The 27,074-nt window shown below is 42.9% G+C and overlaps 1 protein-coding gene across 1 annotated transcript in view; it reads right to left on the minus strand.

Annotated features, from left to right (window-relative positions):
* Nucleotides 1–27,074, minus strand: part of DOCK5 (dedicator of cytokinesis 5) — a 224,045-nt gene that overhangs the window by 73,618 nt on the left and 123,353 nt on the right. The window contains exons 14-25 of the mRNA XM_079927762.1: nucleotides 25,125–25,249; nucleotides 23,197–23,295; nucleotides 21,604–21,676; nucleotides 19,225–19,328; nucleotides 18,100–18,283; nucleotides 12,290–12,387; nucleotides 11,979–12,068; nucleotides 10,415–10,515; nucleotides 8,498–8,632; nucleotides 3,991–4,102; nucleotides 1,705–1,775; nucleotides 998–1,104 (exon numbers count right to left, since the gene is read on the minus strand). Coding sequence (XP_079783888.1) covers nucleotides 998–1,104; nucleotides 1,705–1,775; nucleotides 3,991–4,102; nucleotides 8,498–8,632; nucleotides 10,415–10,515; nucleotides 11,979–12,068; nucleotides 12,290–12,387; nucleotides 18,100–18,283; nucleotides 19,225–19,328; nucleotides 21,604–21,676; nucleotides 23,197–23,295; nucleotides 25,125–25,249 — 1,299 coding nt within the window. The remainder of the gene's footprint in view (nucleotides 1–997; nucleotides 1,105–1,704; nucleotides 1,776–3,990; nucleotides 4,103–8,497; nucleotides 8,633–10,414; nucleotides 10,516–11,978; nucleotides 12,069–12,289; nucleotides 12,388–18,099; nucleotides 18,284–19,224; nucleotides 19,329–21,603; nucleotides 21,677–23,196; nucleotides 23,296–25,124; nucleotides 25,250–27,074) is intronic.

Consider the following 27,074-nt stretch of genomic DNA (forward strand, 5'->3'; position numbering starts at 1 on the left):
TAGAGAAGGTCCCTCATTCGTCCAAAGTTACATAACGAGCCAGGGGCAAGGCTAGAAGGGTTCTCCCACCAACAACTCACTCAACTTTTCCTATTTCTGAGGTGTCCTGCCAGTCCTCAGACCCTCCAGCCGATACACACAGCATGAGTCACCCTCTGGGACTCCCTGACCTGGTGGTGGTTTCAAAAGAAGCTCCCACAGCTGCCCCACCCTAGCGAGTCTTGGGTTTACTGGGAAAGAACCAGGTATTGGACCTCTTTCCTATGTCAACTTTGGGAAAGGAACACAGTGATTTCCACCTGGTGGCTATGTGCTTGACTCTAGTTACAAAATGAAGAGTCTTTTATCAGTGGAAGAGTGTTCTCCTCTCCGCTCCCAGTGGTATGACGCTAGTCTGGCTCTCCTACAGCTCCCCCCAAAACCTCTCTGATTTATAGTGATTGCCAGTTTCCATGGTGTAAGTCCTTCTGCCATGGTCACTCTTCAGCCACTAAGATGACATGACTGGGCACGGAGTCGAGAAGAGATGTGCATAACCAGCTCCGCCGAGCCAGTATAAGTGGCATGCGGTCCATCACTGCCCTACAGCATCACTGCCCCATAACATCACTGCCCCATGGCATCACTGCCTGCCCCAGCCCCTGGTTACTGGCGTTATACTCTTAAGTCAAAGGAGATGCATTTGTTTAAAAGGACCGTCTTTACTGCTTGCCTGTTACTTTATGGGGTTCCTATTTTGAGGACAAAGTTTGCTAATTAATGAAACACGAGTTCAAATTCAAGGTGAAAGAACACATGATTTTGCTCTTTCAGGAACTACGGGAATGCTGAACTGACTTCACCTTCTCCTTAAAACTGCTTTCCCAGGAGGTCCTCAAGTACCAGCAAACGATTGGCAAGGACATTATTGACATAAAAAAAAAAAAAAAGGCAGTGTTGGCTGAAGAAGACACAAGACCGGGATTTCTGTAAGCAGCAGTTTTTGGTGGAGACTCACCCGACTGCCGGAAAAGATTGCTCTCTACTATCTTGGTCATGCAGTTCAGTTTCTGGCGCACTAACTGGTTGTCAGGGATGCTCTGAATGAACTTGCAGAAGAGTACGCTGCAAGAGAAACCCCAGTAGTCACTGTTTTCATTCTGCCGAGTTCAAGGGAGCATTACGCTCTTCCCCTCTACTGGGAAATTATTTACGCGTGGACAGGTTTACCTGGAATTCTCTCCACAATGACCTGAGAGTCTGTCTCTAGGAAGCAAAGGAGAGGCTCTATTCCGTGCTCACTCCAGGGCTCAGCCTGGGAGCTAAGTCAGCCTAAACTGGCAAATTAGTCAGGTCCGTCACTGCTTTGCAGACCTACCTTCACCCTCAACTTCTGCAAAAGTCTTTTCGGGCTACCTCCACCCCAGTGTCCATCACCATCTGACTCGGCATTTCGGGGGTACTTAGATACAGGGCTGGAAGCGTATTATTATGTACTTTTTTCTGTAGTTAATTTTATGTCTGTGTGTCTCGTTTCCCTGGAGAAAGTGCAAACCTAGCCGAGGGACTGGCTTTGTGTCTTCTTTTATGGTTTCCACAGAAATGAGCACAAAAAGGTGTCCGGTCAATACGTGTTAGAAGAATCACAGCATGTGTAGCCGCCTGAGCTCAAGCCAGCAGGGGAGCTGCTTCTCTGTTAAGAAACAAATGTTTTTGGCTATTTACCTGAGCTCAACTGGATCGAACACAAGTTTGACGTCATTAATGATGCTGGGAAGGTACTTCAAGGCTGCCCCCTGCAAGAAAAACATCGAAGGCATATTCAGTTGCCAAGCAGGACAAATACAGAATTTCCTGCTTGATCCCAGGAAGAAACGACTGATGCTGGGATCCTGAACAGGGAACTGGACACAGACACTCTCGCAATGAAGAAGAAAGCTGATGTTGCTCTACACGATCTCCCAGGATCTTTTTCCTGAAAAGTCCAGAGGCACAGCTTTCTGCCCTCACCACCCAAGAGCCACTGTCCATTTAGAATTCAGTTTTCTACCCAAGGAAGTAGTTAAAAATCTGGACATCTCCCTCACAAAGTTGCCATAGAGAGCAAAAAAGAAAGCTCGAACTTGAGTCTTTAGGGATTACATATTTTACCTCAAAAAACGGATAATGATGAAGATGATGGGGACGATGGGCTTCTGGGAAGAAGGGGAGCCCTAAGAGTAAAGCCTGTTGCTTGAATCATCATCAGGATCAACTGGCTGAACTCACAGGGTCCAGAAATGCCATTCAAGGGACGTCTAAAAGGGTAGCTTGTCATCTTTGGTGAAACGACCATTTAGGTCTTCTGCCCGTTTTTTGATTGGGGTGTTCTGACATTGAGTTGTATGCGCTGTCTATTTTGGAAAGTAACCCCTTGTTGGTCGCACTGTTTGCAAATATTTTCTCCTAGTCTGTCAGTTATCTTTTCGTTTTCTTTATGGTTTCCTTTGCTGTGAAAAAGCTTTTAAGTTTGATTAGGTCCCATTTGTTTATTTTTGCTTTTATTTCTTTTGCCTTGGGAGACTGATCTACGAAAATATTGCTACGATTTATGTCAGAGAATGTTTGGCCTATGTTCTCTTCTAGGAGTTTTACGGTGTCATAGATTATATTTAGGTCTTTAAAACAGGCACATGAAAAGATGTTCAACATCGCTAATTATTAGAGAAAAGCAAATCAAAACTACAATGAGGCATGACCTCACACCGGTCAGAATGGCCATGATCAAAGAGTTTACAAATAATAAATGCTGGAGGGGACGTGGAGAACAGCGAACCCTCTTACACTGTTGGTGGGAATGTAAATTGGTGGAGCCAATTTTTATGGAAAACAGTATGGAGGTCCCTTAAAAAAACTAAAAATAGAGTTACCATATGATCCAGCAATCCTAATCCTGGGCATATATATCCAGAAAAGATGAAAACTCTAATTTAAAAGATACAGACACCTCAATGTTCATTGCAGCACTATTTACAATAGCCAGGACATGGAAGCGACCTAAAGGTCCATTGACAGGTGAATAGATAGAGAAGATGTGGTACATATACACAATAGAACACTCCAGAGCAGTAAAAAAGAATGAAATAATGCCATTTGCAGCAACGTGGATAGACCCAGAGATTATCATACTAAGCAAAGTCAGGAAGAGAAAGACAAATATCATATGATATCACTTATATGTGGAATCTAAAAAATAATACAAATAAATATATTTATAAAACAGAAACAGACTCACAGACATAGAAAACAACCTTATGGTTACCAAAGGGGAAGAGAAGGGAGGGATAAATTAGGAGTATGAGATTAACAGATATACACCACGGTATATAAAATAGATAAACAACAAGGATTTACTGTACAGCAAAGGGAACTATATTTGACATCTTGTAATAACTTTATAATGAAAAGAATTTAATATATACATACACACACACATATATATATTTGAATCACTGTGCTGTACACCAGAAACTAACACAGTATTGTAAATCAAATCTACTTCAATAAAAATAAAATAAATAAATAGCTAGCTTGTCTTTGGCAAACCAACATTTGAAAATACAAGGGTACATAAAAGTTAAAATAAAGGGATTTCCCTTTACTTTCTATAAGTCATTCTAAAATTAACAAGTTTTCCATGAACTAACTAGGATTAATTTTCTTTTATCTCCCACCATGGCCAGTTCTATGTTGCCCCAGAACATCCTCACCGACAGCATTAAGAGTTACTCAAGGGGGCTTCCCTGGTGGTGCAGTGGTTGAGAGTCCGCCTGCCAATGCAGGGGACACGGGTTCGTGCCCCGGTCCGGGAAGATCCCACATGCCGTGGAGCGGCTGGGCCCGTGAGCCATGGCCGCTGAGCCTGCGCATCCAGAAGCCTGTGCGCCGCAATGGGAGAGGCCACAACAGTGAGAGGCCCACATACCGCAAAAAAAAAAAAAAAAAAAAAAAAAAAAAGTTACTCAAGCTGACCTTGATCTTGACAGCTTCCTCCAGAGGCCTGTCCATCAGCATATTGAAAGCGAGAAATAACTGGCGGATTGAATTACTAAATTCATCTCCATCTTCACTTTGGCCATAAAATCTTCAGAGAAAAAAAGAGAAGGCGGGAAAAGAAAAAAAAAGAGAGAAGGAGGTCAGAGTCTCCATCTTTAAAAGAAGTTTTCCAACAGATTTGTTGCCTACACAATGCTGGAAGCCCATGCCTCACTGGTCACCTCTTTACACCGTGCACAGAGGAGTCACACGTGCTCTTAGGTGGTTCAGGAAGGGACCCAGTAGCTGGGAAGTTATCCCCACCTGGACAAAAGGAAGGTAGTGATTTGTACGTAAAGTCCTACAACAGAGCTCTCCCACTGTCCCCCTGAAGCTGTCTGAAGGCCAGTCTTGGTGATGTCCTCCAGCCTAGTGGCGTGCGGGCATTTCCGGCACAGAGCGGGGAATGGCTGGAAGCAGCTTTGCCTCAAGTAGCAGATAAGCCCTGCATGCAAACCTACCATCCTCAGCTCATTAGCAGAATGTCCAGCAAGCAGGGGACTCCCCGTCCAGCTACCTTCCCTGACAGCCCAGTCCTGCCACCTCCACGCCTCCCCTCCTGCCTCTCTCTCCTCTTCTGATCTTTGTGTCTAATCGCTCTGCCATTTGAATCATTCTGTCTCACCGCAACAAGCCCTGATCATTTGCGTTCAAGTTCCAGACAAGGGGTAGAGAAGTTGCTCAACCTAGAAACGTTCTGAGCCCAACCCAGGCTGCAAGTCCAGTTAGCATCCTTCTATCCACTGAACTGGCCACGCTGGTGCCGACCTGCCTCTAGGACAGCGTCGTCCCAGGACACGGGCTGCCTTGGTCTTTGCTTATTCCTGCTTGTTTGATTAAAGTACGCTATCAACTGAAAAGTTGGTTCTTTCTCATAAGTAGAAATCAGAAGGTCTTTGGCCCATTTCTCAGAAACACAAAAGTCCCCAAATTGTAGTCAAAGTGCATTTACACTGGGTGGCAATCTTACCACCAACTGTCAAGAGTAGGGATGGTTTGAACTTAGAATTTTATACACACACTCAAATACATACGTACACACATATACATATTTACATTAGTCTCCTCCGTGCACCTGTATCTTATATGGTACTCATGGAATATGAACTTCTCAGAAAATTATCCAATCAGAGGGTTTCTGCTAATCTTCCATTCATCCATTTTGCAGAACTTTAGAAAAGAACTTTATTTGCAATTGAGTCCACAAAGTATATCAAAATTAACATACCCAGAACAGAACTCACTTGTTTTTCCTCTTCACCTTTAAATAGCCCACGTCTTGGCAAAGAGCACCCCAAACCTAGAAGTTATTTACAGTTCTTTCCCTTCTCCCATTCTCCCACCAAATCTAACAGCAAGTCCTATTCTCTCTTCCCGCTAAATCAGTCCACTCTCTGCGTCTCCTCAGAGACAGAGCCACTGTATCTCACATTTGAACTATAACCGCCTATTCAGTGGTCACCCAGGTTTCACTCTTAACCCTTGATAATCCACTTTCCACCCAAGAGATGAGATGATTATGTAAAATGTAAGCCAGATTCCACTACTTCTCTAACTGAAACCCTTCAGTGGCTTCCCGAGACCCCTGGAATGAAATCCGAACTCCTTGCTGTGACCTAGAAGGCCCCCATTACGCACCCGCCTGCCAGGCTCCATCCTCCCATTCCCAGTCTCCACGGTCCAGCAACGTTGGCTTCTCATGATTCTTTAGCTGTTCATGTTCACTGCAATTCTCTTCCCTGAGATCTTCAGAGGCTATCTCCCCATCTTTCAGTTTCAACTCAAACCCCAGCTCCTGGAGAGGCCTCTCCACCAGCTCAGCTCAGGGAGCCTTCCCTGGTCACTGTCATATCAACATCTTTCCTCCTAGCTCTTATCCATCTGAGATGATCTTGTGGGTTTCTTTCTTTATTATATGCCTCCCTGGCCTCGATGTAACCCACAAGCACCATCAGAGCAGGAACTTTGTCTCATCTGCTGCTAGATCCCAAGATCTAGTAGCAGATCCCCAGATCTAGGGCTAGGAGGGAAGGCATTGATATGACAGTGACCAGGGAAGGCTGTTTGAGCTGAGCCGGTGGGAGAGGCCTCTCGGGAACTGGCATCTGGGCAGGAACAGCTAAAGAATCAAGAGAAGCCAATGTTGCTGGAGGGCCTAGAGCAACAGCTGGCACCCAATCGCTGTGACTTTAAAAAAGGGACTAATACGACTGAGCTTCTCAATGTCCTATTGTGTCTATCAAATCCAAGCAATCAGAGAATGCAGACTACCAGACCCTCTATCCCAGATCAAGCTCTTCTTTAGAATGGGAAAACATCAGGGGAAAAAATAACCGTAAACAGGCCATTAGGGACTAAGTTCAACACAGCCGCTCTCTTAGTTCATCTCATGGGTTAATTAACTTGGCTTTTCCATTGGTATCATGCAATCTGATGGTGAAAATGATGGCCCAGATGCAACGCAACATTATGAAGGGTAAAAGAGCTAGTGGATCGTAAGTGGAAAATGTTTTTAAAATTTCCTCAATTAAGGTTTTTTTCTTTTTATGTTTTTTGGTTGTTTGTTTTGGCCGTGCCCGTGGCATGCGGGATCTTAGTTCCCCAACCAGGGATCGAACCCATGCCCCCTGCAGTGGAAGCGCAGAGTCTTAACCACTGGACTGCCAGGGAAGTCTCTCTTTTTATGTTTTTATGAGGATCTTTATTGCTGGACATCAGGGTTTGCTATACAAACTTTCAGGTAAGGGAATATTCCCTCAGTAGGACACCCTAACTGAATACGTGGAAATTCAACATAATTACAAAGCACAAAGATCCAACTATAAAAGACCACCTGGAGAAAAGCGGGGACTACAGAGGCTGTGCATATGCTCTGAGTTGGGCGAACACTGACTGCTTCTACGAGGGAAGGAGGAGCTGTCATTCGTCCAACTCAACTTTTAAGTCATTGAACATGTTTAAAAACAGTAAAAATGTACAAATTCATTGTAGAAACTTTAAAAATGCAGAAAGGATAAAAACTAAACCTACTTAAAGCCCTCTTATCTACAGTGTACTCATATCTAACCGGTGTCCAATCCTGAAATATTTTTGAAATGAGATCATATTACACTTATGTCTTCTACCTTAGTTTTATTATTTAAGAACCTATCAGGGTTATCCTACCTCATTAACATACCCTACATTTGAAAGGGCTGAATGTACATACTTTAACATTCCTTTTTGTTTATACCTGATGGATTTTTTTTCCATTAGATAGATTTTTAGATGGGGTATTACTGGACAAATGTGATATCTTCCTTTGCTCTGTGTTTGATTTTTATTCACAGTGCCAAATTTCTGTCCTTAAGAATTTATCTTCCTATCAGCAATAAAACACAGGGCCAATTTTTGTCCAATCTCACCAAAGGATAAAGATTTTTCATCGTTATTAAATGTGCAGGTAAAGATGGTGTGTGTGTATCGCATTTTAATAGTATAAATTTCTTTTTAAATTTAACTGACCATTTGAAGTTTTCTTTTGTAAATTATGTTTTTATTTTGTAGTAAGGATATTTACCATTCTTTAGTTGATTTTTAAGAGCCTTTAATTAGTAAATCTACTGACCTTTGAACTGTACTATAAGTTACAAGTTTTTTTTCCATGTTAATTGTTGGCCTTTAATTTTATGAGTTTTTTAAAAACACAAAGTTAAGAAAATACACATGCTCAAATCTCAGGCTTGAAATCCTCTTACCTACAGCTTTACTCGTATTAACATATTAGCACGTTATCTACCTAGTTTCCAAACCTGCCTTAGAAAAATATTTTAACAGTTTGGAAATCCAGCTATTATTGAAGGGTAGAGATGGCACTGGAGTTGTGGGCATTCCCAGAAGAGTTATTTCCTCATTCTTGACTTCTATTGTTTTTGATGGAACGATTATTCTAGAAATCCAAACTGGGAATTATCGTATCTCTGGGGCTTAGTTTTCCCAGGTACCTAAGCCTGGTGTCAGCAAAGAAACACACACCTCAGGAAACAACTCCTCCAATCAATTGTCACTACTGTCCATCTACTCCCAACAACAGCTCATGATCCTAGCTTTATACACCCAACATCATCATGAAGCCCGTCGCTGTATTAAATACAATCTCATCACAGGAACCTGACTTCCTAGTTATTGTCGCCAACAAAGACTTTCAGTAAGTTGCACATTGTAGCCACCTGCATCCCTAAGTCCTGCTGTCACTACTGCCCTAGAAATTCTGCTGATCCAAAAGGACGTCACATGAAACTTCTTTAACGGTTGTGTAGTGCACCCTCATCTTCACCCTGAAGTTCTGAAGTTTGTTAGTTCCATGACCCAGCTGCTCACAGAGCTGAGCATGAGCATAAGAACTAAGGAAAAATATGGGAAGAGAGGATGGAGAGCGTCAACACTGTATTACAGTCACCATTACCTCAAGTACAGCACTCTAGATTGGATGATGAACCTAAACAAGTACTTTAAGGCTTTCAAAGCAGCGAAACGCAATTCTGTCTTGCTGGAGTCATCTGCATTCGCCACGTAAAAGTTCAGTACCTTGGAGAGTTTCCTGGAAAGGACAAGAAGGAGAAAAATGTCAATGGGGCACAGTGGTACTCTGGGGTTTGGGGTATGCTATATAGAAGGGAACTTGGCCTCCTGGGGAAGTAGAAATCACAACTATAGTAATTATTTCTTCTAGAATATGCCCTGAACAGGGAAGTTAAGTCCTTCGTAGTTTAGTTTTCTCATTGCGGTCTAGGCTTGCAGCTTCCCTTCTGCTTAGAAATAAGGGGTGATTTCTTTCCCTTCGCAGGATTTTAAAAAATGATCAAGAAATCAAAGACTTGAAGGGACTCGAATCATGAGTATATTTTAATCTCTGGCATGCTATACAGACATGTTCAGGTGTTTCTGTAAGGGAGGGACTGTCTGCCAAAGGTAGTCAGTCACCTTAAAAGCAGTCTAATTCCCTCCAGTCTGCCCCAGCTGTTTGGGATCCATAAACTGGAGCCAGATGGAAACTCTACCGAGTGTGGAAAGAAGAGCAACCCATGGTTCTGAGCATCTGATCACACGAAACTGCTCTGGGACTTTTAGGTTGTTCTTTGTGTCGTTCCAGAGTCTCTGGACTAGGCGTTGTCGTAATCTTGGGCTATCTCACATTTTTGAGGGCACTGATATTTTGAACTTTCCTTCTAGGAATCTCTGAGTTTTCCTAATATTAAGAAAAATTCACAGGAATCGTGTGGAATTGATCCATTCTTGCAAATAAACCCAGATTACCGGAAACACACCACCTGGAGCGCTGCATTTGGCTCTGTGTAATAAAGACCCAATGATAGGATTTCATCTCTTGTAGCCGCTGCCTACTTAGAAAGTGAGGCTATAGGGTGGAAAGAGCCCTGTCACTGGTGTATCTGCTGCTTCCCCCAACCCAGCGGGCATTACATCCATTGTGTTAATTGGGGATTATGCCACATGACACCTCTTCTAGGTCACTTATGTTTTATTACATGTCTGGACCTTTATGCAAATAAAACTGAGAACTTTCTTGTTTAGTTCAGAAAAAGCCATGAGGGATCAATGATCTCAATGACAGAGCAGGTCAGCAGCACTTGGCACGAGCTGGCATAAGCCACCGTCAGAAAGATCTTTGCCATCTCAACTCTGCTCCAGTCACTGTCACGCTGCTTTGCACAATAACCAGGATGCAAGGCGCGGGGTGACAGGCCACAGCCAACGGCATGATGAGCTGAGCACTGCAGGGCAAAGCTCAGAAGGAACATTAGTCAGGGGCTCATAAACCAAAGACAGAAAGAAGGCTGCACTTTGGGAGAGGTGGAGACCACTCCCTCTTACGTAAAAGAAAAAAAAATTAAATCTTCTCATAACCTCTAAGTAATAAATTCTACAAAGCACTTGCGGTGTACAGCTGAGGGAACGACCCTCAGTTCTATCACATGTCGTCCTGCTTCATCCTCTGTTTGATCCCAGCGGGGCTCATGCCGATTCCACTGACACCCGCCTCCGAAGATCCTGGATGGGGTCCCCTGTCCTGGACTGTGCTCCTAACAGCTTCAACGCCTCACCTAGAGATGCTCTGGATTCTTAAAGAAGTACAGCCTCATCTCTTCCGTAACTTCCCAGAAAGCAGGGCCTTGAATGTAATCCCTTTGCCATGGTTAGAATAGTTAGACGGTTCCCACTCTCCCCAGGGAAGCTTAGAACAAGGTTCTGCGCTTCGAGGCAGGGGTACTCAGCTCACGTCCCTCTGGTTTCTCAACAACCCGGTCCCAAGAGCACGAACCCGACAACCCAGCCACAAGCCCTGCCCGGACCTGGTACTTACACATAGGCCAGAGTGGCACTGAAGTGCTTGTAGATGTAGGTCTCCAGGACAGGATTGAAATGCTGGAACTTGATGTCGCCTATCAGTGAAATAATAAACACCTGCCAAAGGTGGAAAACATAAATAGTAGCACAGCACAACCCCCGGCATTCCGTCACAAGCTGGAGCTGAACATCTGGGGCTTGCTTTTCCTTCTTGATCGTTACGGTAGCATTCCCATGTGACTATTCCAGAGCTGAGGTCAAGTCTCGGGGTTTCTTTGTATTTAGCACAAACAGAGAGGGACCATGAAGTGTCAGGCACTGTGCTAAATGCTGTGAGGAAACCAGTATAAGCCAGCACCCCTAGCCTCGGAGAGCTGACTGCCTCAGAGAGAGGGCAGCGCCCAGGTAACCAAGTCGGGGAAGAAACTGGGATGAGAGGGGGAAGGGTGTGTGGAAGGGTTTCCCATGGGAATAGTAAACACGAACCCAAGGGTGCAGCTAATGAAATACTGCAGGGCATCCGTCTCCTCAGCGCAGTGTGGGTGCCCCCAATAACTGAAGTCACCAGACTTTTGAGTCTCAATTTTCCGCTCATGTTAACTCTTATCACTACCGGACACAGAATCTACTGATACAAATAACTGCTTCGCACCTAGCTGTGATAGAAGAGAGCAAAAGATGGGGCACCTTCCACACATGCCCGTTGCCAGCTGCTCTGTCCCACGGGAATCTATCTCCAGACCTTCTCCCATGGAGTCATTACCATAGACTCTCTTGCCCATAAACCTGGCCAGGTGCGATCGCAGCTGGGGGCATTTTTCTCTTTGTCTTACATCCTTAAGTGTCAACATCCTAAACTCTTCTTCAATCTACCAGTCTCTGCAAGTTGATGAATGACCTGAAGCTGCAATTTACCTTCCTCCTTCTTTGCTGCAACATTCAGGGAAAACTCTGCCCTGAACTTGAACCCCAACAATCAGAAAACGATGCTTAAGTTTGGATGTGTCAGCTTCCGCCACTCCACTGCCATCTCTGACCTTCCCAGAGTCCGATATCCCCTCTCCTTCTTTGGATTTCCGGTCTTGGAATGGGTTGCATGTTTTAGTACTTTGTGTGACAATTTGAATTGTCTGCTGGGTTGCGTACTGTACATAATGAGACCAAGACTCATCTCTGACTTGCAAATTCAGTCTCCCTTGCAAGAACGCACAAGGACGCGCATACACAACAAACCACAGTCGTCTTTGTTAACGGTATCTCCTGGTTTAGGACCAGACAATTTTAAAGCGAGTTAAAGGGATTACTGATTTCAAACGTAATAAAACAGCTTGTTTTCCCTAATGAGAAAGAGAAAGCTTATCAAAAGGGAAGATCTAACAGGAAACAAAGCCATAAACGTCTTGACTATAAGTCAATTGTATCTAATGTTACTTGTGGGAATGTAGCCTCGAGAAATCATCAGAGAATTGTATACAAATACATATGCAGGGGCCTATGCATCACAATTATTTATAATACTGAACTATCAAAAACCACACAGTTGTGAGAACAAACACTAGATAATATGTGTAACTGCTTACCAGTGCATCGAACACAAGGAAGTCATATGCTTCATCGTATGACATTTCCATCATTATGTTAAAAAGTGCGTCTAGCGTATCTTGCAAAAACTGAAGATAAGAAAAAGAGAGAGGTTATTTGGCTTCAGACTGAAGAAATTCGGGGCTAATTAGGTTTCAACAGAATAGGTTTAAAAATAGCATTTTCCTAAAAATTGGCACACTTGCTTCCCAATTTAGACAAGTTTTATGTTTACACTCATCGGTTTAATTTAAAATATTGAACTAAGGATGCAGTGGCTGTAGTCCTAACTGTGAATATATAAACATACCTTAACAATTTCTCCTCCATCCACCTCCATTAACTTCTTTAAGTTGTGTTTAATGTTCTGAGGGTTCGAACGCCAATTTAACAAGCCTAACAGGTCAACTAGGAAGAACAACCACAAACCATAAACGTTAGACACGGATTAGCAGAGCAACGCATACCATTTCAGGACACAGTGACAGCGCTCTCTAGAAAAGATCGTTGCTCCTAACGGTGGCTAATACCTTATGCAGCCTTTTAATTTACTGCCTCCTACCTAAATCAGAGAAAACCCTGGGGTCTTCTTTCCTTCTTCAGAGGAAAAAAACCAACCACAAGGGCTTCCCTGGTGGTGCAGTGGCTGGGAGTCCGCCTGCCGATGCAGGGGACACGGGTTCGTGTCCTGGTCTGGGAAGATCCCACATGCCGCGGAGCAGCTGGGCCCGTGAGCCATAGCCGCTGAGCCTGCGCGTGCGGAGCCTGTGCTCCGCAACAGGAGAGGCCACAGCAGTGAGAGGCCCGCGTACGGCAAAAAAAAAAAAAAAAACCAAACAAAAACAAAAACCAACCACAAATGTACAAGAACATAAAATGATGCCCGAATAGAACTCACGTCTCTCATATAAGACATCACAGCCTTACCGATGAAACACTTAAATAACCTTCCTACCTTTAATTTGCTGCATTGCTTAATTTGTCCCTTGTCACTATGTGTGTCTCAGTGGATACAGAGGGGAAAATAAAAACTTATATATGTGCATTGATTCATTTAAATATCATACCCACGCTGTAGAGCAGATTTTATTTTATTTTTTTACCTTAAAAGATTTTTTTTATATTGGAGTATAGTTGATCTACAATGTTGTATTAGTTTCAGGTGTACAGCCAAGTGACTTAGTTATACCTATATAAACATGTATTCTTTTTCAGACTCTATTTCCCATATAGATTATTACAGAGTATTGAGTAGAGTTCCCTGTGCTATACAGTAGGTCTTTGTTGGTTATCTGTTTTATATATAGTAGTGTGTATATGTTAATCCCAACCTCCTAATTTATCCCTCCCCCTGACCTTCCCCCTTTGGTAACCATAGAGAAGATTTTTATTTGTTCCATTTTTGAGATGAGGAAACTGAGGTTTTGTGAAATTAAATTACTTGTCTTAGGTCACACAACTGCCAGGGAGTGGTATGAATGGAATTTAATGAGATTTATCTGATTCCCAAAAACCATGTCCTTGCTACTCTGTCATACTGTCTCTCCAGAGTTCTTCAAAGAAGTAAACAGATGAGCAGATCAGATGGTTTGCTATCTTGAAAAGAAGGCAGAACAGATGAATGGTCCTTAGCGTAAGTCTGGGACAAAAGTCTTGAGGTGTTTTTGGATCTAAAAATGCAGAATTTGGGATCTTTAAGTCCCTTCCAGCTTTAATGTATGTCTAGATACTAAAAGTGAAATAACAGGGAAACAAAGCAGGCAGATGGACTGTTACTTCTTTATCGTTTTGTTTAGTGCATCATTTTACTATTTACAGAGCATTAGCTAGTAAAAGTAGCAATATGTACTTTTTAATCAATGGATTTGTAGAAATATATATTTACAAGCAGCTGAAAATGTACTCTGTTCATTAGAACAGTCAATTTGCCTCACTTTTTGCGGCCCGCGTACCGCAAAAAAAAAAAAAAAGTGGGGAAAAAAAAAACTAGACTACATTTCTGGATTACCAAGAATGACCACCTCTAACCATATTAAATACTATCTAAATGTTATCCAAAGTTGTCCCAATTTACATCACCGTCAGAAGTATGTAAGAATTGGGACTTCCCTGGCGGTCCAGTGGTTAGGACTCTGCGCTTCCACTGCAGGGAGCACAGGTTTTATCCTTGGTTGGGGAACTAAGATCCCACATGCCTTGAGGCCAAAAAAAAAAAAGTATATAAGAATTCACACTACTCTGAATGATAATCCCCAAATTTAGGGTAGTGATTACCTGTCGGAAAGGGTTAGGGACCATAACGTTTAAAAACGAAAAGAATGACAAAGAAAACCCCTAAGTTTTGGAGTTACAAATATCTGTTTTCGGACCCAAGTCCACCACTTACGAGTTTCGGCAAAATATTTCACCACCTCAGCTCGGCGCTCTGATCAGTAAACTGAGGTTAATAACGACAACACTGGTGTCTTCCCGTGCTAGGCTGTCGGTGGGTAAAATGAGATGTCTGTGAATGGCCTGGCACAGGTCCACACCTGCAGAGACTCGACTCCTCTCTTCCTCTCCTCTATCCTCACCTTCCATATGGGCCCAGCAACAAAATGATCCCATATACATCAGTCTGTTCTAGTTTTGAAATAATTCATAAAATAACGAAGGTGCCTACAGGCTCTGTTTGTAACAAAGTCCAGTGGCTTTTAACTTTGGAGTCTGAATAGCCCTCCAAAGGCTAAGGAGAAACGCCTTTGGTCATGGCCTCCGAGTGAAAGGAGAACAGCTACCCTCCTCTTGATCAACAAATGCCCTCATAGAGTTGATGATTTATTCATGTTCCTCAGCTTCTTCTTTCTCAGAAGAAACTGAATTGAAACTGAAAGCAAACACACTTATTATCTGTCACTGGGAATGCCCCATTTTCTCTGATGCCCACGATGTCACCTCATCTTCCCCAAATCTGTCCCCTCTTCCTACCCCCATCCAGGTTGACAGTAGGTCACCCCGCTCTGGTTTAGGTGAGTTTGCTTCTTTAAGTCTTCTTTGGGACAGGATATTCTTGGAGACTTTTTTTTAAAAGTATGTTGAGTGTTTTTGAGATCTAAACACTAGGAAGGGGATGACAACAAATGGAAGAGGACAGTTCTACCCGATGGAAGTTTCTGTGATGATGGGAATGTTGCAACCTGTGCTGTCCAGTAGGAAAGTCACCAGACACAGAAAACCACTGAGCACTCGAAATGGGGCGAATGCAACCAAGGAACTGCAGTCATACCTTCACTTGACTTTAATTAATTTAAATTTCGCAAGCTACATAAGGCGCGGGACAGCACAGGTTTGGAACATTTAGAAGATGTGTGATGTTGGTATCAGCGCATCAGGTTGAGTACTGCTACCTGTCAATAAGCTTCCTAAAGTTTTGCCTGGGAGATAATAAACAATGTAACAATATGGTTATCTCTAACCATTATCTCTACTAAGTTAATTTTACAAACTTTTATTACTTGTTTTCTTCAAACCTAGTCTCTAGGAAGGATAATCTACTAGATGTTTGGTAAACGCTGTCTCTTTCGAATATCCCTTTAGAGCCCCAAAAGTACATCGATGCTTTCTCTCATCTACCATCAGAGCTAAAAAAAAAAAAAAAACTTTGACATTTCCTAGTTAAAAATTTGGAAAACACCAGAAAGAATAAAGAAAATAAGAACTATCATCCAAACTTTTAATTATTTTTAGCCTTTTGCTGTGTACATATAATAATGATGATGATGACAACAGCTAATACTCGTGTAGTGTTTACAATGTGCTACACGTTGCTGCTTTGCTTCTACTTATTTTAATTTACTTCGTCCTTCGAAATAAATACTATCATTACTCCCATTTTAAAACTGAGGAAGCCAAGTCACAGAGACATCAAGTGACTTGCCCAAGATGAACCAGCTGGTAAGTGGCAGGGCTGGGATCTGAACCCAGGCAGTAAGCTCCAAATTATCCTCATATATTTAAACAAAACCGGGATTATACTCTACATAGTGTTAACATTTTCCCATGTCTTTGACTGTTTTGAAATACATTTCACAGCTGCATATATTTTATCATTTAATAACCTTATATACTTGAACCTGACCCCAACTATTGGACATTTAGACTCTTTGCACTGTTCCCCTATCATGAATCACAGGGAAACATCCTCATATATAAATCTTTGTGCACATCTCCCATTGTCTAGTTAGGTTCAATTTCTAGGAGTCACAGTACTGGGTCAAAGGGTCTGAATACATTTAAGATCTTTGGGGCTTCCCTGGTGGCGCAGTGGTTGAGAGTCTGCCTGCCGATGCAGGGGACACGAGTTCGTGCCCCGGTCCGGGAAGATCCCACACGCCGTGGAGCGGCTGGGCCCGTGAGCCACGGCTGCTGAGCCTGCGCGTCCAGAGCCTGTGCTCCGCAACGGGAGAGGCCACAACAGTGAGAGGCCCGCGTACCGCAAAAAAAAAAAAAAAAAAAAAAAAAAAAAAATCTTTGATACACCTTGTAAATCATCTCCCATAAACATTATACTACTTAACCCCGTATCGGCAGTTTATTTATGTTTACTTTCTCCCTAACAAGGGTTATATCATTGATACCGTTTTCTCGTGGCTTCCATAAAGCTCAGAATGCCTTCTGGCTTAACTTTGTGTTTTGTGTGTTTGTTTGTTTTACTAATTTATAGACTTTATTATTTTTTTGAGCAGTTTTAGGTTCACAGAAAAATTAAGCCCAAAGTACAGAGAGTTACCCTATACCCCTTCAAGGCTCCAGGGTTTCCCCTATTGTTAACATCCTGCATTACTGTGGTACCTTTGTTACACATGATGAATCAACACTGATAAAGATTATTAACTGAAGTCCATCGTTTAAGTTAGGGTTCGCTCTGTGCAGTATGCTGTGGCTTTTGACACATGTATAACGACGTGCATCCACGTACCCATCAGGGTATCATTTAGTAAACAGTTTTACTGCCCTAAAAATCCCCCGTGCTCTGCCTACTCAGCCCTCCTTCTCTCCCCGAGCCCTTTGTAACCACGGATCTTTTCACGTTTCCATAGTTTTGTCTTTTCTCTGGCTTAATTTTTGGTGCCTGCTTTTACTTTCCCATGTGTAACAGCGCTGAACCTCACTCTGTTGAGTCTAATCAGTGGTCCAAGTTGAAATACTATCCATATTCTGTACGCAACCCAGATTCATCAAAATAAACAATACTGACCCGTTCTAAAGATCAAGCACATGCTATGTGATCCTTGAGTGGACCTTGTATCTCAGCTGTTTTGTCTACCTTATCACTTCCCTAAGGCAGAGCCCCCAAATCTTCTCAGAGGTCCAAGGGACTGATCCTCCACATAGCACAGGGGACAAAGAATTTCTAAAGCAAGTCCCCGAAGCAGCTATTTCCTGGATCACTACATTCAGCAGGACTCCTTACAAATGACATAGGTTAAAAGAATAAGAAGCTGTTATTGGCTATCAAATGTCATGATATACACAAGAGAAGTGAAAATTGCTATCAGATTTCATGAGGGGACAAAATGAAGCCGCATTTGAACTCTTCAGCTGATGTTATGGAAAATCTGACTGCTTGGGGAAAAAAATCGAGAAAGAGGAATCTATATGGGGGACAGACGGAATGCTAACAGGAAACCCTCCCTGCTCTTTGCCATACCTGCTTGGACAGGAGACTGATGTTCCTCTGCCAGTATCCTACCCTTACTACCAACACTTCTTGTTATATACATCATACAGAGCACAGTATTAGAGTTCTTTGCTGCCTTGAAGGAAGGAAACGTAAGACTTTCGAAATTCACAGCCTCTGTTAATGAATACATTTATAGATTTTACCCTATTTAAAAACCATCAAAATGCTTTTCATTCTAGTGGCAAGATAGACAAAGAAGCCTCAGGAAGAGCTTTAGCTATCTAATCAGTCCTACCCAGAAAACATCACGTGAAGAGCAGAGAGAAGAATCCAGATAGCCCAGGACCCTACCTCAGAAGACACAGCCCCACAGCATCCAGTCCCCTGAGTCTAACAAAGAAGCCTAGGAGGACCAAAGAGAAAACTCATTCTGGTGTCACCGAGGTCAGCACACCTACCGTTCTGAGTGAGCTTTGTGGAGCAGATGAGGGTGGCGATCTGAAAGCTATCTTTCGTGCTATCCTTGTTTGGCGTAAAGTTGCCTGGGGTTTTGGATGCCTGGAGCTCCTTTTCTTCCATCTCCACTTTGGTTCCAGGCAGGGTCAGGTAGAATTTAGCATCTTCCATTTTCTTGTTGTCACCCTGCAAAGGAAGCATGTTAGGGACACCAAGTGGTGGACAAAATCTCGTATGTGCAAATAAAATAGTATCTATCATGAGCGCAGTGTATTTTATCAAATTAGATCCCTTCCAACTCCGAGATACTGGGATACTGTCCCAGAGTTTGAGTCCAGAAATAATTTCAACATTGAATGAAAACAGAATAAGTTATGAACGAGAAGTCAACATTCTAGTCTCCGCTATAAGTAAATACATAAAGAATAAGGTTGGATTTCACTTTCTTGAACATGTAAATGGTCACAATGATACTTCACTGGGTCCTTTGAGAAGAAATAGCTTGCCATGGCTTCCAACACTATTTTTGAGCTCAGGAGCTGCTAAGGGCAATACACATCAAGTGGACTCATCTCAAAAAAGCTACCAACCGTGTGAAAAGCCTCCTGGATACTGTTGGACAAATGAGATCTTCCCAACATCTGCTTTCTGCTCTAAAATCTCAGTGGAAGCGATAGCTCTGCAGCAGTTAGAGGGAAGAATAAGGACACAGCTGATAGGAGAGGAAAGGAGGCCACAGAACGGAGAAGTGGTGCCTGGCTCACGCTGATATGAAAACCACATCCTACCACATCCACCACACTCTAACCCAGCCCAACAGTGCAACTATCAGCGCTCCACACAGGCTGATGCAAAGAGCAGAAGAACAGCCCTTGACTGTTCACCTCCACGGACGCCATTTGCACAACAGGGAGGGACCATCACTTAAAAGACTCAAGGGATGGGAGACCATGCAGCTGGTGTGACCACAGTCCTCCGGGGTTCTAGACTTGAAGGGGCAAACATGTACAGCCCGAGAGACGTTTCTGATATTTGTACACGTAAGTCTGAAAGGAGCTTGCAGAACCAATTTCAGGGGGAGTAACTATGTCCTTAGTCACTTTCTAAGGCTCCTTCTTTAGCACCACCTTATAAAGCACCAGATCATGCCTCCCGTCCTGCAGGGTGGTGCCGTCCGGGTTCATCAGCTTCACGAAGGCCACCCCGAAGGCTCGTTCCGATTTATCTCTGGCTGAAAAGACAGGAATACGTGTCTGAGCAGGGCAGGGAGATACCGGGGGCTGACGGCTATGAGAGCTGACGGCACATTTTGCTCTGGGGTTTGGTGTTCAATCGTGCTATAACCAACACAGTTGAGCGAGCCCCAATAAGCCATACGTACTGTCCACGTCACAGACCCCTTGAAGGAAACAGTTCCCTAACTGAAATCTTCTGGTGCCCCCAAGTATGCTCCTTTTCCTCTATTTGTGAATGAATGACATCAGTATCGCCTCGGTCACCCAGATCAGAACTGTGGGTGTTGACGCTGACCCCACCCCCGTGCCAGCTCGGCGTCCTGAGCGCCTCTGGAGGCTGTGCCTTTTCTCTCCATCCCTGCTGTTCCCACCTGAGGCCAGGCCACCCTCACCTCTTCCCTGTATTCCCACAAGATCTTCATAACAGATCTCTCTGTCTCCAGCTCTTCTCCACCCTTTGGGGATCTCCAAAATCAAATCTAACCAAGTCAACTGCCCTGCTCCAAACCTTCCCATGACCTACCTCGCTACTGCTGTTCTAAGACAGACTCCGTAAGTATTTTGTTTATTATCTTCCAAGGTTTGTGATGCCATCTAAGATCTCTGTTCCTCTCTTCTTTCCAAGATAGTAGCCCTGGTGCCAGGAGAAGCGGATATGTGTGTCCTGTGGCATTTGGGGGAGGAGGGTCCAGCCTCCTGAGGAAGCCAAGGGCCTCTCTCCTGGTCTTCAGGTGTTAGCCTCTGAGCTCACCATGTCCCCTGCTTCAATGTCTATGGCTGGGGTGACTCATGGCCTGTTCTCAGCACAGGCACACCTCTGAGGTCTGCTGTGACTCGTGTTACCCAGATTGGCTGAGCACAGGATCATACTACAGTTTGTTCATCTGTTCTCCTGTTGACGGCCAATTTGGGGGTACCGTGACTAACGCTGTTATAAATATATACGAAATCACGACCACCAACACCACCCACACAGCATTCTTTAATGGCTCCTCCATAACAGAGTTCAAAAGAACCTTCATCTTTCACGATCTGGCTCTAGCCTGCCTGGAATCAGACCACTGACAGGTCAATCCAGGAACTTACTAGCCCTGTGACCTTGGGCACATACCTAACATCTCTGTGCCTCAGTTTCTTTACATATAAATGTGGATTAAAATGTGTATCTGTCTTACTGATTACTGTAGATACTAAACAAGATGGTGTATAAATAGAGCTTCGCATAGTGTCTGGTACAAACTAAGAGCTTGATGAATGCTAGCTTAGTGTGATGGAGAACTGTACGAAATTGCTGATAATTGACTATCTGCTGATACTTGACGATCTGATACTGACCTACAAAAATGGCAATTTCAGATGGTTCGATCTAATATCATGATAGCTCCCACTTTAGCCCTACCGAGCTCACTTTGCTTTTCAAACACATTTCTCCACCAGCACCCTTCACTGGGCTAACTTCTGCTCACCTTCAAGTCTCAGCTAGGATGTAGGAAACCTTATGCGTAAATCCCCAGGCAGGCTTAGGTGCTGTGCTTACTCCTTGATGGTCGTTGCTATAACACGTATCACGTTGATCTGAACTTCATCACCTGTTTTCTTGCTCATCTTTCTAACTAGACCACAGAGACTTTTCAGAGCAGTGACTGTGTCCTATTTGCTGTCATCTACCCAGGGCCTGGCCTGCAGTCTGGTAGGTAGATGGCATTCAAAAAATTCAGTTTGGAAGGAAGGACTGCATTTTTATGCAGTGCTGAATGAGAACAACACTTCCAGAAATGTTAGGATCAATCTGAAAATAATCAATATTCTCCTCTGTTCACACCTTAGGAAAGTCAACTTATAAACTGTGATCTGAGACTTGAAACAGTTCTTTCATGAAAAAAAATAATTTGGGAAACAACAGATCGAACAGTTCTCTTGCTTCAGGATTTCTCAGCAATGTGGCAACATACACAGTGAATGTCTAAGAGGGAGACATAATATACAAGCACTTTCTATCCCTGTTCAACTGGGAAACTCTTTTTGTCAGACAGCATCTATTAGCACTGTAGAACCTTAGCATTCATAGAGCACATTTCAGGGAAATTCTGATATACAATGATAAACACAGATCTTGGAAGCCTAGAAAAATTCATTTTAAGATTTCCTTAGCTTCACTGAATCTTGAACTAAAGATGCCAAGTATCTCATTCTGCAGACCCACAAAAGCACTGTCAAGCAAGAGTAAACACTGTTTTGACTGAAACGTGTCGTCGACCTCCTAATACTCACATTCCTGAGATGACCGGTGTCGGAAGGTAAATCTTATATGGCAGCGAGCAACTTCTTCTATAGCAATGGATACCTGCACAATAATGAGGAATATCAATACAGTCCCCTGCACTCACAGTTCGTTTTATAAAATGAGGCACATTTTAGTATCCAATCACAGGAGTAATTCCTAGAGAGTGAGATTTGGTGTAGGGTTTCGTTCGAAGGAGATTTAGCTCTTTTTCAAAACCCAAAGGATCTCAAGAGAAGATCATCTTGGCTGTTCATCATAGATTCTGAAAACGGAGACATTCCAAATTTCTAGTGCTTTCTCAAGTGGGAAGCAGGAGATACTTCAGGGGGAAGAGATCAGTACTTTCAGGTCTGTGTGCAAGACTGCAAGGTGTACATGGATATGTTAATAGTTAGGGCCTATAACAGAAGGAAAAGATAAAATACTGGGGACAAGGAAGCTTTTTTTTTTTTTTTTTGCTGCTTACATATACAGAAGAGATGGGGAAACAGAGGCATGGAGCAACGTACAGAGCAGAGAATTTGTAGCAAATAGTTAAATAAATTATGGCATGATTATATAATGGAATATTATGCAAGTATCTAAAAATATACTTCTGAAGGCTTTTTAATGCCTCAAGAGAGTTTGAAAAGGCACAATATAAATTTGTCTGAATGGCATGATCCAAAACCTATGAAGTATATAAAATTGTGGAAAATGGTTACTTCTGAATTAAGATATTAGTGCAACTTTTTTTTTTTTTTTAGTTTTCTACGGAGAGCTCATAAAACCTTGACAATCAGAAAAAGCCGATGTGGATTAAGAACAAGGTCCTACTGTATAGCACAGGGAACTATATTCAATATCCTGAAGTAACAACCATAATGGAAAAGAATATAAAAAAGAATGTATATATATGTATAACTGAATCGCTTTGCTATACAGCAGAAATTAACACAACATTGTAAATCAACTGTACTTCAGTAAAAAACCAGAACAACAAAAAAGGAAAGAGTTGATGGAGTCTGGGGCTCAGAAGAAGTGGAATCCAGTTTAGGCTCCAATACGAGCAGCTAGAGGAACTTGGTCACTTCACTTCTCTGAGTGTCAGTTACGTCATCAGAAAATGGGCTGCTGCAACTCGGACCATTTGTCGCAGAGCTACTGTGAGGCTCACGCGAGCGGACTGATCTCGAGAGCACTTTGGAATTTGTAAGACACATATTTAAATTGAAAAGAAGCCCAGCTAACTTGATTAGAGGCCAAGAAGGAAAGAAATGTTAGGAAACTGCTTGCACACTGTGAAAATTTCCAGTTGGTTCTGGACCATCTTGGCAGCCTCTTACATCATTACAACATCAAGTTTCTCTCTTCCAATTTCAACACGTTTACGAACGAGAATGTTACTTAAGGTTTCTGAAGTTTACGAAAGAGACATGAGCTTCTGCAGAGCTACGATGATCAATTCATTTCTGATTGCACACCACAGGCAACCTATCTAAAACTTCAGGATAAAGGAGGAGCGATTTGTGGGTAAAAAGAAGAAAGGAAGCTAAACGAGGTTTCATATATGATAGGGGTTACTGATGATACATTCTCACCTTGACAGTCTCATACCAACAGGGCTGCTTGACTTGGTAATAGACCACTGATTTGTACTCGGAAATGCCTTCGTATCCAGCACCAGGATGAATTGCTTTCTTCAGATGGAAAGAAAAAATTAGGAGGGGGTAGTAATATCTAGAACACTAAGGGTATTCCACATGGCCAGCACATGCCTTACACTGGCATACATAAGCTGATTACATCTGGGGGTGAACAGTAGAGTGAGAATGAGTTTCCAAGAAAATATGGTATATACATATACACAATGGAACACTACTCAGCTATAAAAAAAGAATGAAATAATGCCATCTGTAGCAACATGGATGGACCTAGAGATTACCATACTAAGTGAAGTAAGTCAGACAGAGAAAGACAAATATCATATGATATCACTTGTATGTGGAATCTTAAAGAAAATGATACAAATGTACAAAACATTTCTATTTACAAAACAGAAAGACTCACAGACATAGGAAACAAACTTATGGCTACCAAAGGAGAAAGGTAGCGGGGAGGGATAAGTAGGAAGTTGGCATTGACATACACACACTACTATATATAAAATAGATACACAACAAGGACCTACTGTATAGCACAGGAAACTATACTCAGTATCTTTTAATGACATATATGGGAGAAGAATCTGAAAAATAATATAGATAGATAGATAGATGCATGGATGGATAACGGAACCACTTTGTTGTACGCCTGAAACTAACACAACATTGTAAATCAACTACACTTCAATAAAAAAAAATAATTAAAAAAAAAGAACGAGTTTCTAGCACTTTGAGGGTCCAAGTGTCTCAATGTGTAATAGCTAAGGCACCCAGCACAAGCTTAACATTCCTCTTTGCTGGAACTTTTCTTCTCTCTTCCATCCCAGCCATACACTGTCCTTTCTTTCTTTCTTCTTTCCTCTCTCAGGGAACAGAGGCCTCGAGAGGGTGACCGGGAGCTCCAGCATGTGTGCAGACACACTGCTGTGTGAGGTCCTGTCTATGCTCTGCTTTAAGGACCTGGTGTAGGTGTGGCATGTTCACTAGAACTTAGGGTTGTGTCTCTTCCTAGAAATGAACCACTTAGTTCAGTAGCATCAGGCCTCCATGGGGGCCCTTCCAAGCTAGTTAGCAGAGCCGTGAAGATGTGTACTTGAACTCCTGGGGCCAAAGGACTCTCTCAACAGCACAAAGAAATCACTCCCGTACCGTGGCCCACAGCATTCTGCTTATCCCTCTATGCAGAAGACAACTTAGTCAACAAATTCCTTGGAAGATGATCATATCCATGGGGAAGTGCAGGGGTTGTGTACTCGGCTGTGCCCCCCGCCATGAGGGACTCAGTGAATGGGGTGCATTCCGAAGCAGGTAAGTATGGCTCATACAAGAGGAGCCAGATGTCAGCTGGGACAATGAAAGCCTCCCCCTGCCTCTCCTTCTCCTTGATGTCAGAATGAAGAGTCACCTCTGTTGGAGGAAGGCAGGACACCTGTGTCCGTTCCCAGTGCCACCACTAAGTCCTGTGCTTCCCTGAGAAAACAGCTTCTCCTTTCTGGGCTGCAGTTTCCCGATTCCAAAACTAAAGAGCGTGGCAGTTGACCCCGAACCAAGAGCCCTTCTGGTGTAACAGCTCTAACAGGCGCATCTCTGCTGGTTTAGCTCACCCAGGGGGAGGGCGTGTACACCTGAAATCCCTGATGGCTTAAGGTCTTTCTCAGCACAGGAGAAATCATGATAACAAGAGTCTACATGAATTTATTACTACAATTGGTGACTGCTAATCACAAACTTTAACAGGTTTCCTATTCTTTCCTTGTGAAACACCAAATGTGCTCTACAGTGGAGAACGATTTACATCACGCGCCAAGTCCTGTTGTTGTAAAGGAGCGTGTGACGGCGGCGGGACTGCCGGGGACACCACGTACCTCCAAGAGCCTGCCCTCCTCATCAAACACAGACATGGTCACCTCCACGTTCTTCGGTGTCTTCTTTTTCCCTTTGTCAAACTCCCCATGGATCAGGGTGACGTAAATATCATTCCGAACATCTCCTGCAACGTGACAACCCAGCCTGTGAGTGGTGCTGTGTGGAGTCATTTTTAAATTTCAGGATGTAATAAGATGCAAATTATAAGTAAAATATAAAATGTTCTGACTTGGTAATAAACTATTCATACAGCAGAAGTTTCTATGTGTATTGTTCCCTGTCGCTTACCTCATTCTACCTCTCTCTATATATCACAGTGTCTGGAGTACAGTTTAGTGTCTATCAGCAGATGAATGCATAAAGAAGATGTGGTGTGTACACACACACACACACACACACACACACACACACACAATGGAATACTACTCAGCCCGAAAAAAGAATAAAATTTTGCCATTTGCACCAACATGGATGGACTTGGAGAGTATTGGTGAAATAAGCCAGACAGAGACAGACAAATACTGCATATCACTTGTATGTGGAATCTAAAAATTAAAACAAACTAGTGAATATAATAAAAAAGACACAGCCTCACAGATATAGAGAAAAGCTAGTGGTTACCAGTGGGCAGAGGCAAGAGGGGAGGGGCAAGATAGGGGTAGGGGAGGAAGAGGTACAAACAACTATGTATAAAATAAGCTACAAGGATATATTGTATAGCACAGGGACTACAGCCAATATTTTATACTAACTATAAATGGAATATAACCTGTAAAAATTGTGAATCACTGTTGTACACATGAAACTTACCTAAGATTGTACATTAACTATATTGCAATAAGAAAACATGAGCAATGATTTATCCATAGGGATATTCACTGTGATATTGTTTGTGAATGTGAAAACTTGGAATCATCCTCAATTTCCAACCACAGAAACAGCTGAATAAATTATGGTACAATAAAATGAAATAATATTGATTTACTCACTTAAAAAATGGACTGAGCATCTACTCTGTACCAAGCACTGTGCTAGGTGTTTGGGAAACGACGGTAAGCCATGCACCAGCCTTGCTCTCATGCAGCTGTAAGTCTGGTGGGCAAGAGAAGCATTCTCAGACAATCACCTGATGAAATGCATCATTACAAAAGAAGGGAAAGGCCAGGCTCGGTGAAAGCATCACACTAAGTCCCAACCTTGTTTGGAAGGTGTGGGAATCTCTCCTTTGAGCTGATATTGGAAGAGGGAGAGAGAATAGCATGTACAAAGGCCCGGAGGTAGTAGATATATGATGGAAGTCTTCAAGTGAGGGGAAAGCTCTGGTGAGATGAGGCTAGAGACAGACATAAGACAAGTCTCCCTGAGGCCTGCAGGCCAAGTGAAGAATTTATACCTTCATCCTAAATATAAACAGAAGTCATGTTTTCAGCAAGGAGGGAGTGGGACGAAATCAGATAGGCATTTATAAAAGATCATTCATGCTATAGTGTGGAGAATGAGGCAGAAAGAGCAGAAACAGGAGAACCAGTTAGGAAGCTTCTGGCACTTGTCCAGGGAATTGATGACAGTAGCTACAAGTTGGGTAGCAGTAACAGGATGGAGAGAAGAGGGTGGCATTGAGAGGCCTTTGAAAGGGAAAATTGGCAGGTCTCCTCCATTAATTTTGTGTGAGAGGTAAAGGAAAGGAGTGTCAAGGGTGATCCTCAGGCTTCATGTTTGTGCAGCTGGATGGATGAGGGGCTGTTCTCTTAGATAAAACACAACAGAAGAGTCAGGTCTAGATGCCCAGGATGACAAGTTCCAAATGTGGATTTTGAGTAAGAAATAAACAAGGAGAAGAGTGATCCAATGGGAAGAGGACCCACTCAAGTCCTGAGGCAGGAAGCAGCTGGATGGATGGTTGTGGAGTTTAAAGGAAGGGTCTTGGGCCTAGAGATGTGGATTTGGAG

This window comes from Stenella coeruleoalba (genome assembly GCF_951394435.1).
Source record: "Stenella coeruleoalba genome assembly, chromosome: 7".
NCBI classification, from domain to species: Eukaryota; Metazoa; Chordata; class Mammalia; order Artiodactyla; family Delphinidae; genus Stenella; species Stenella coeruleoalba.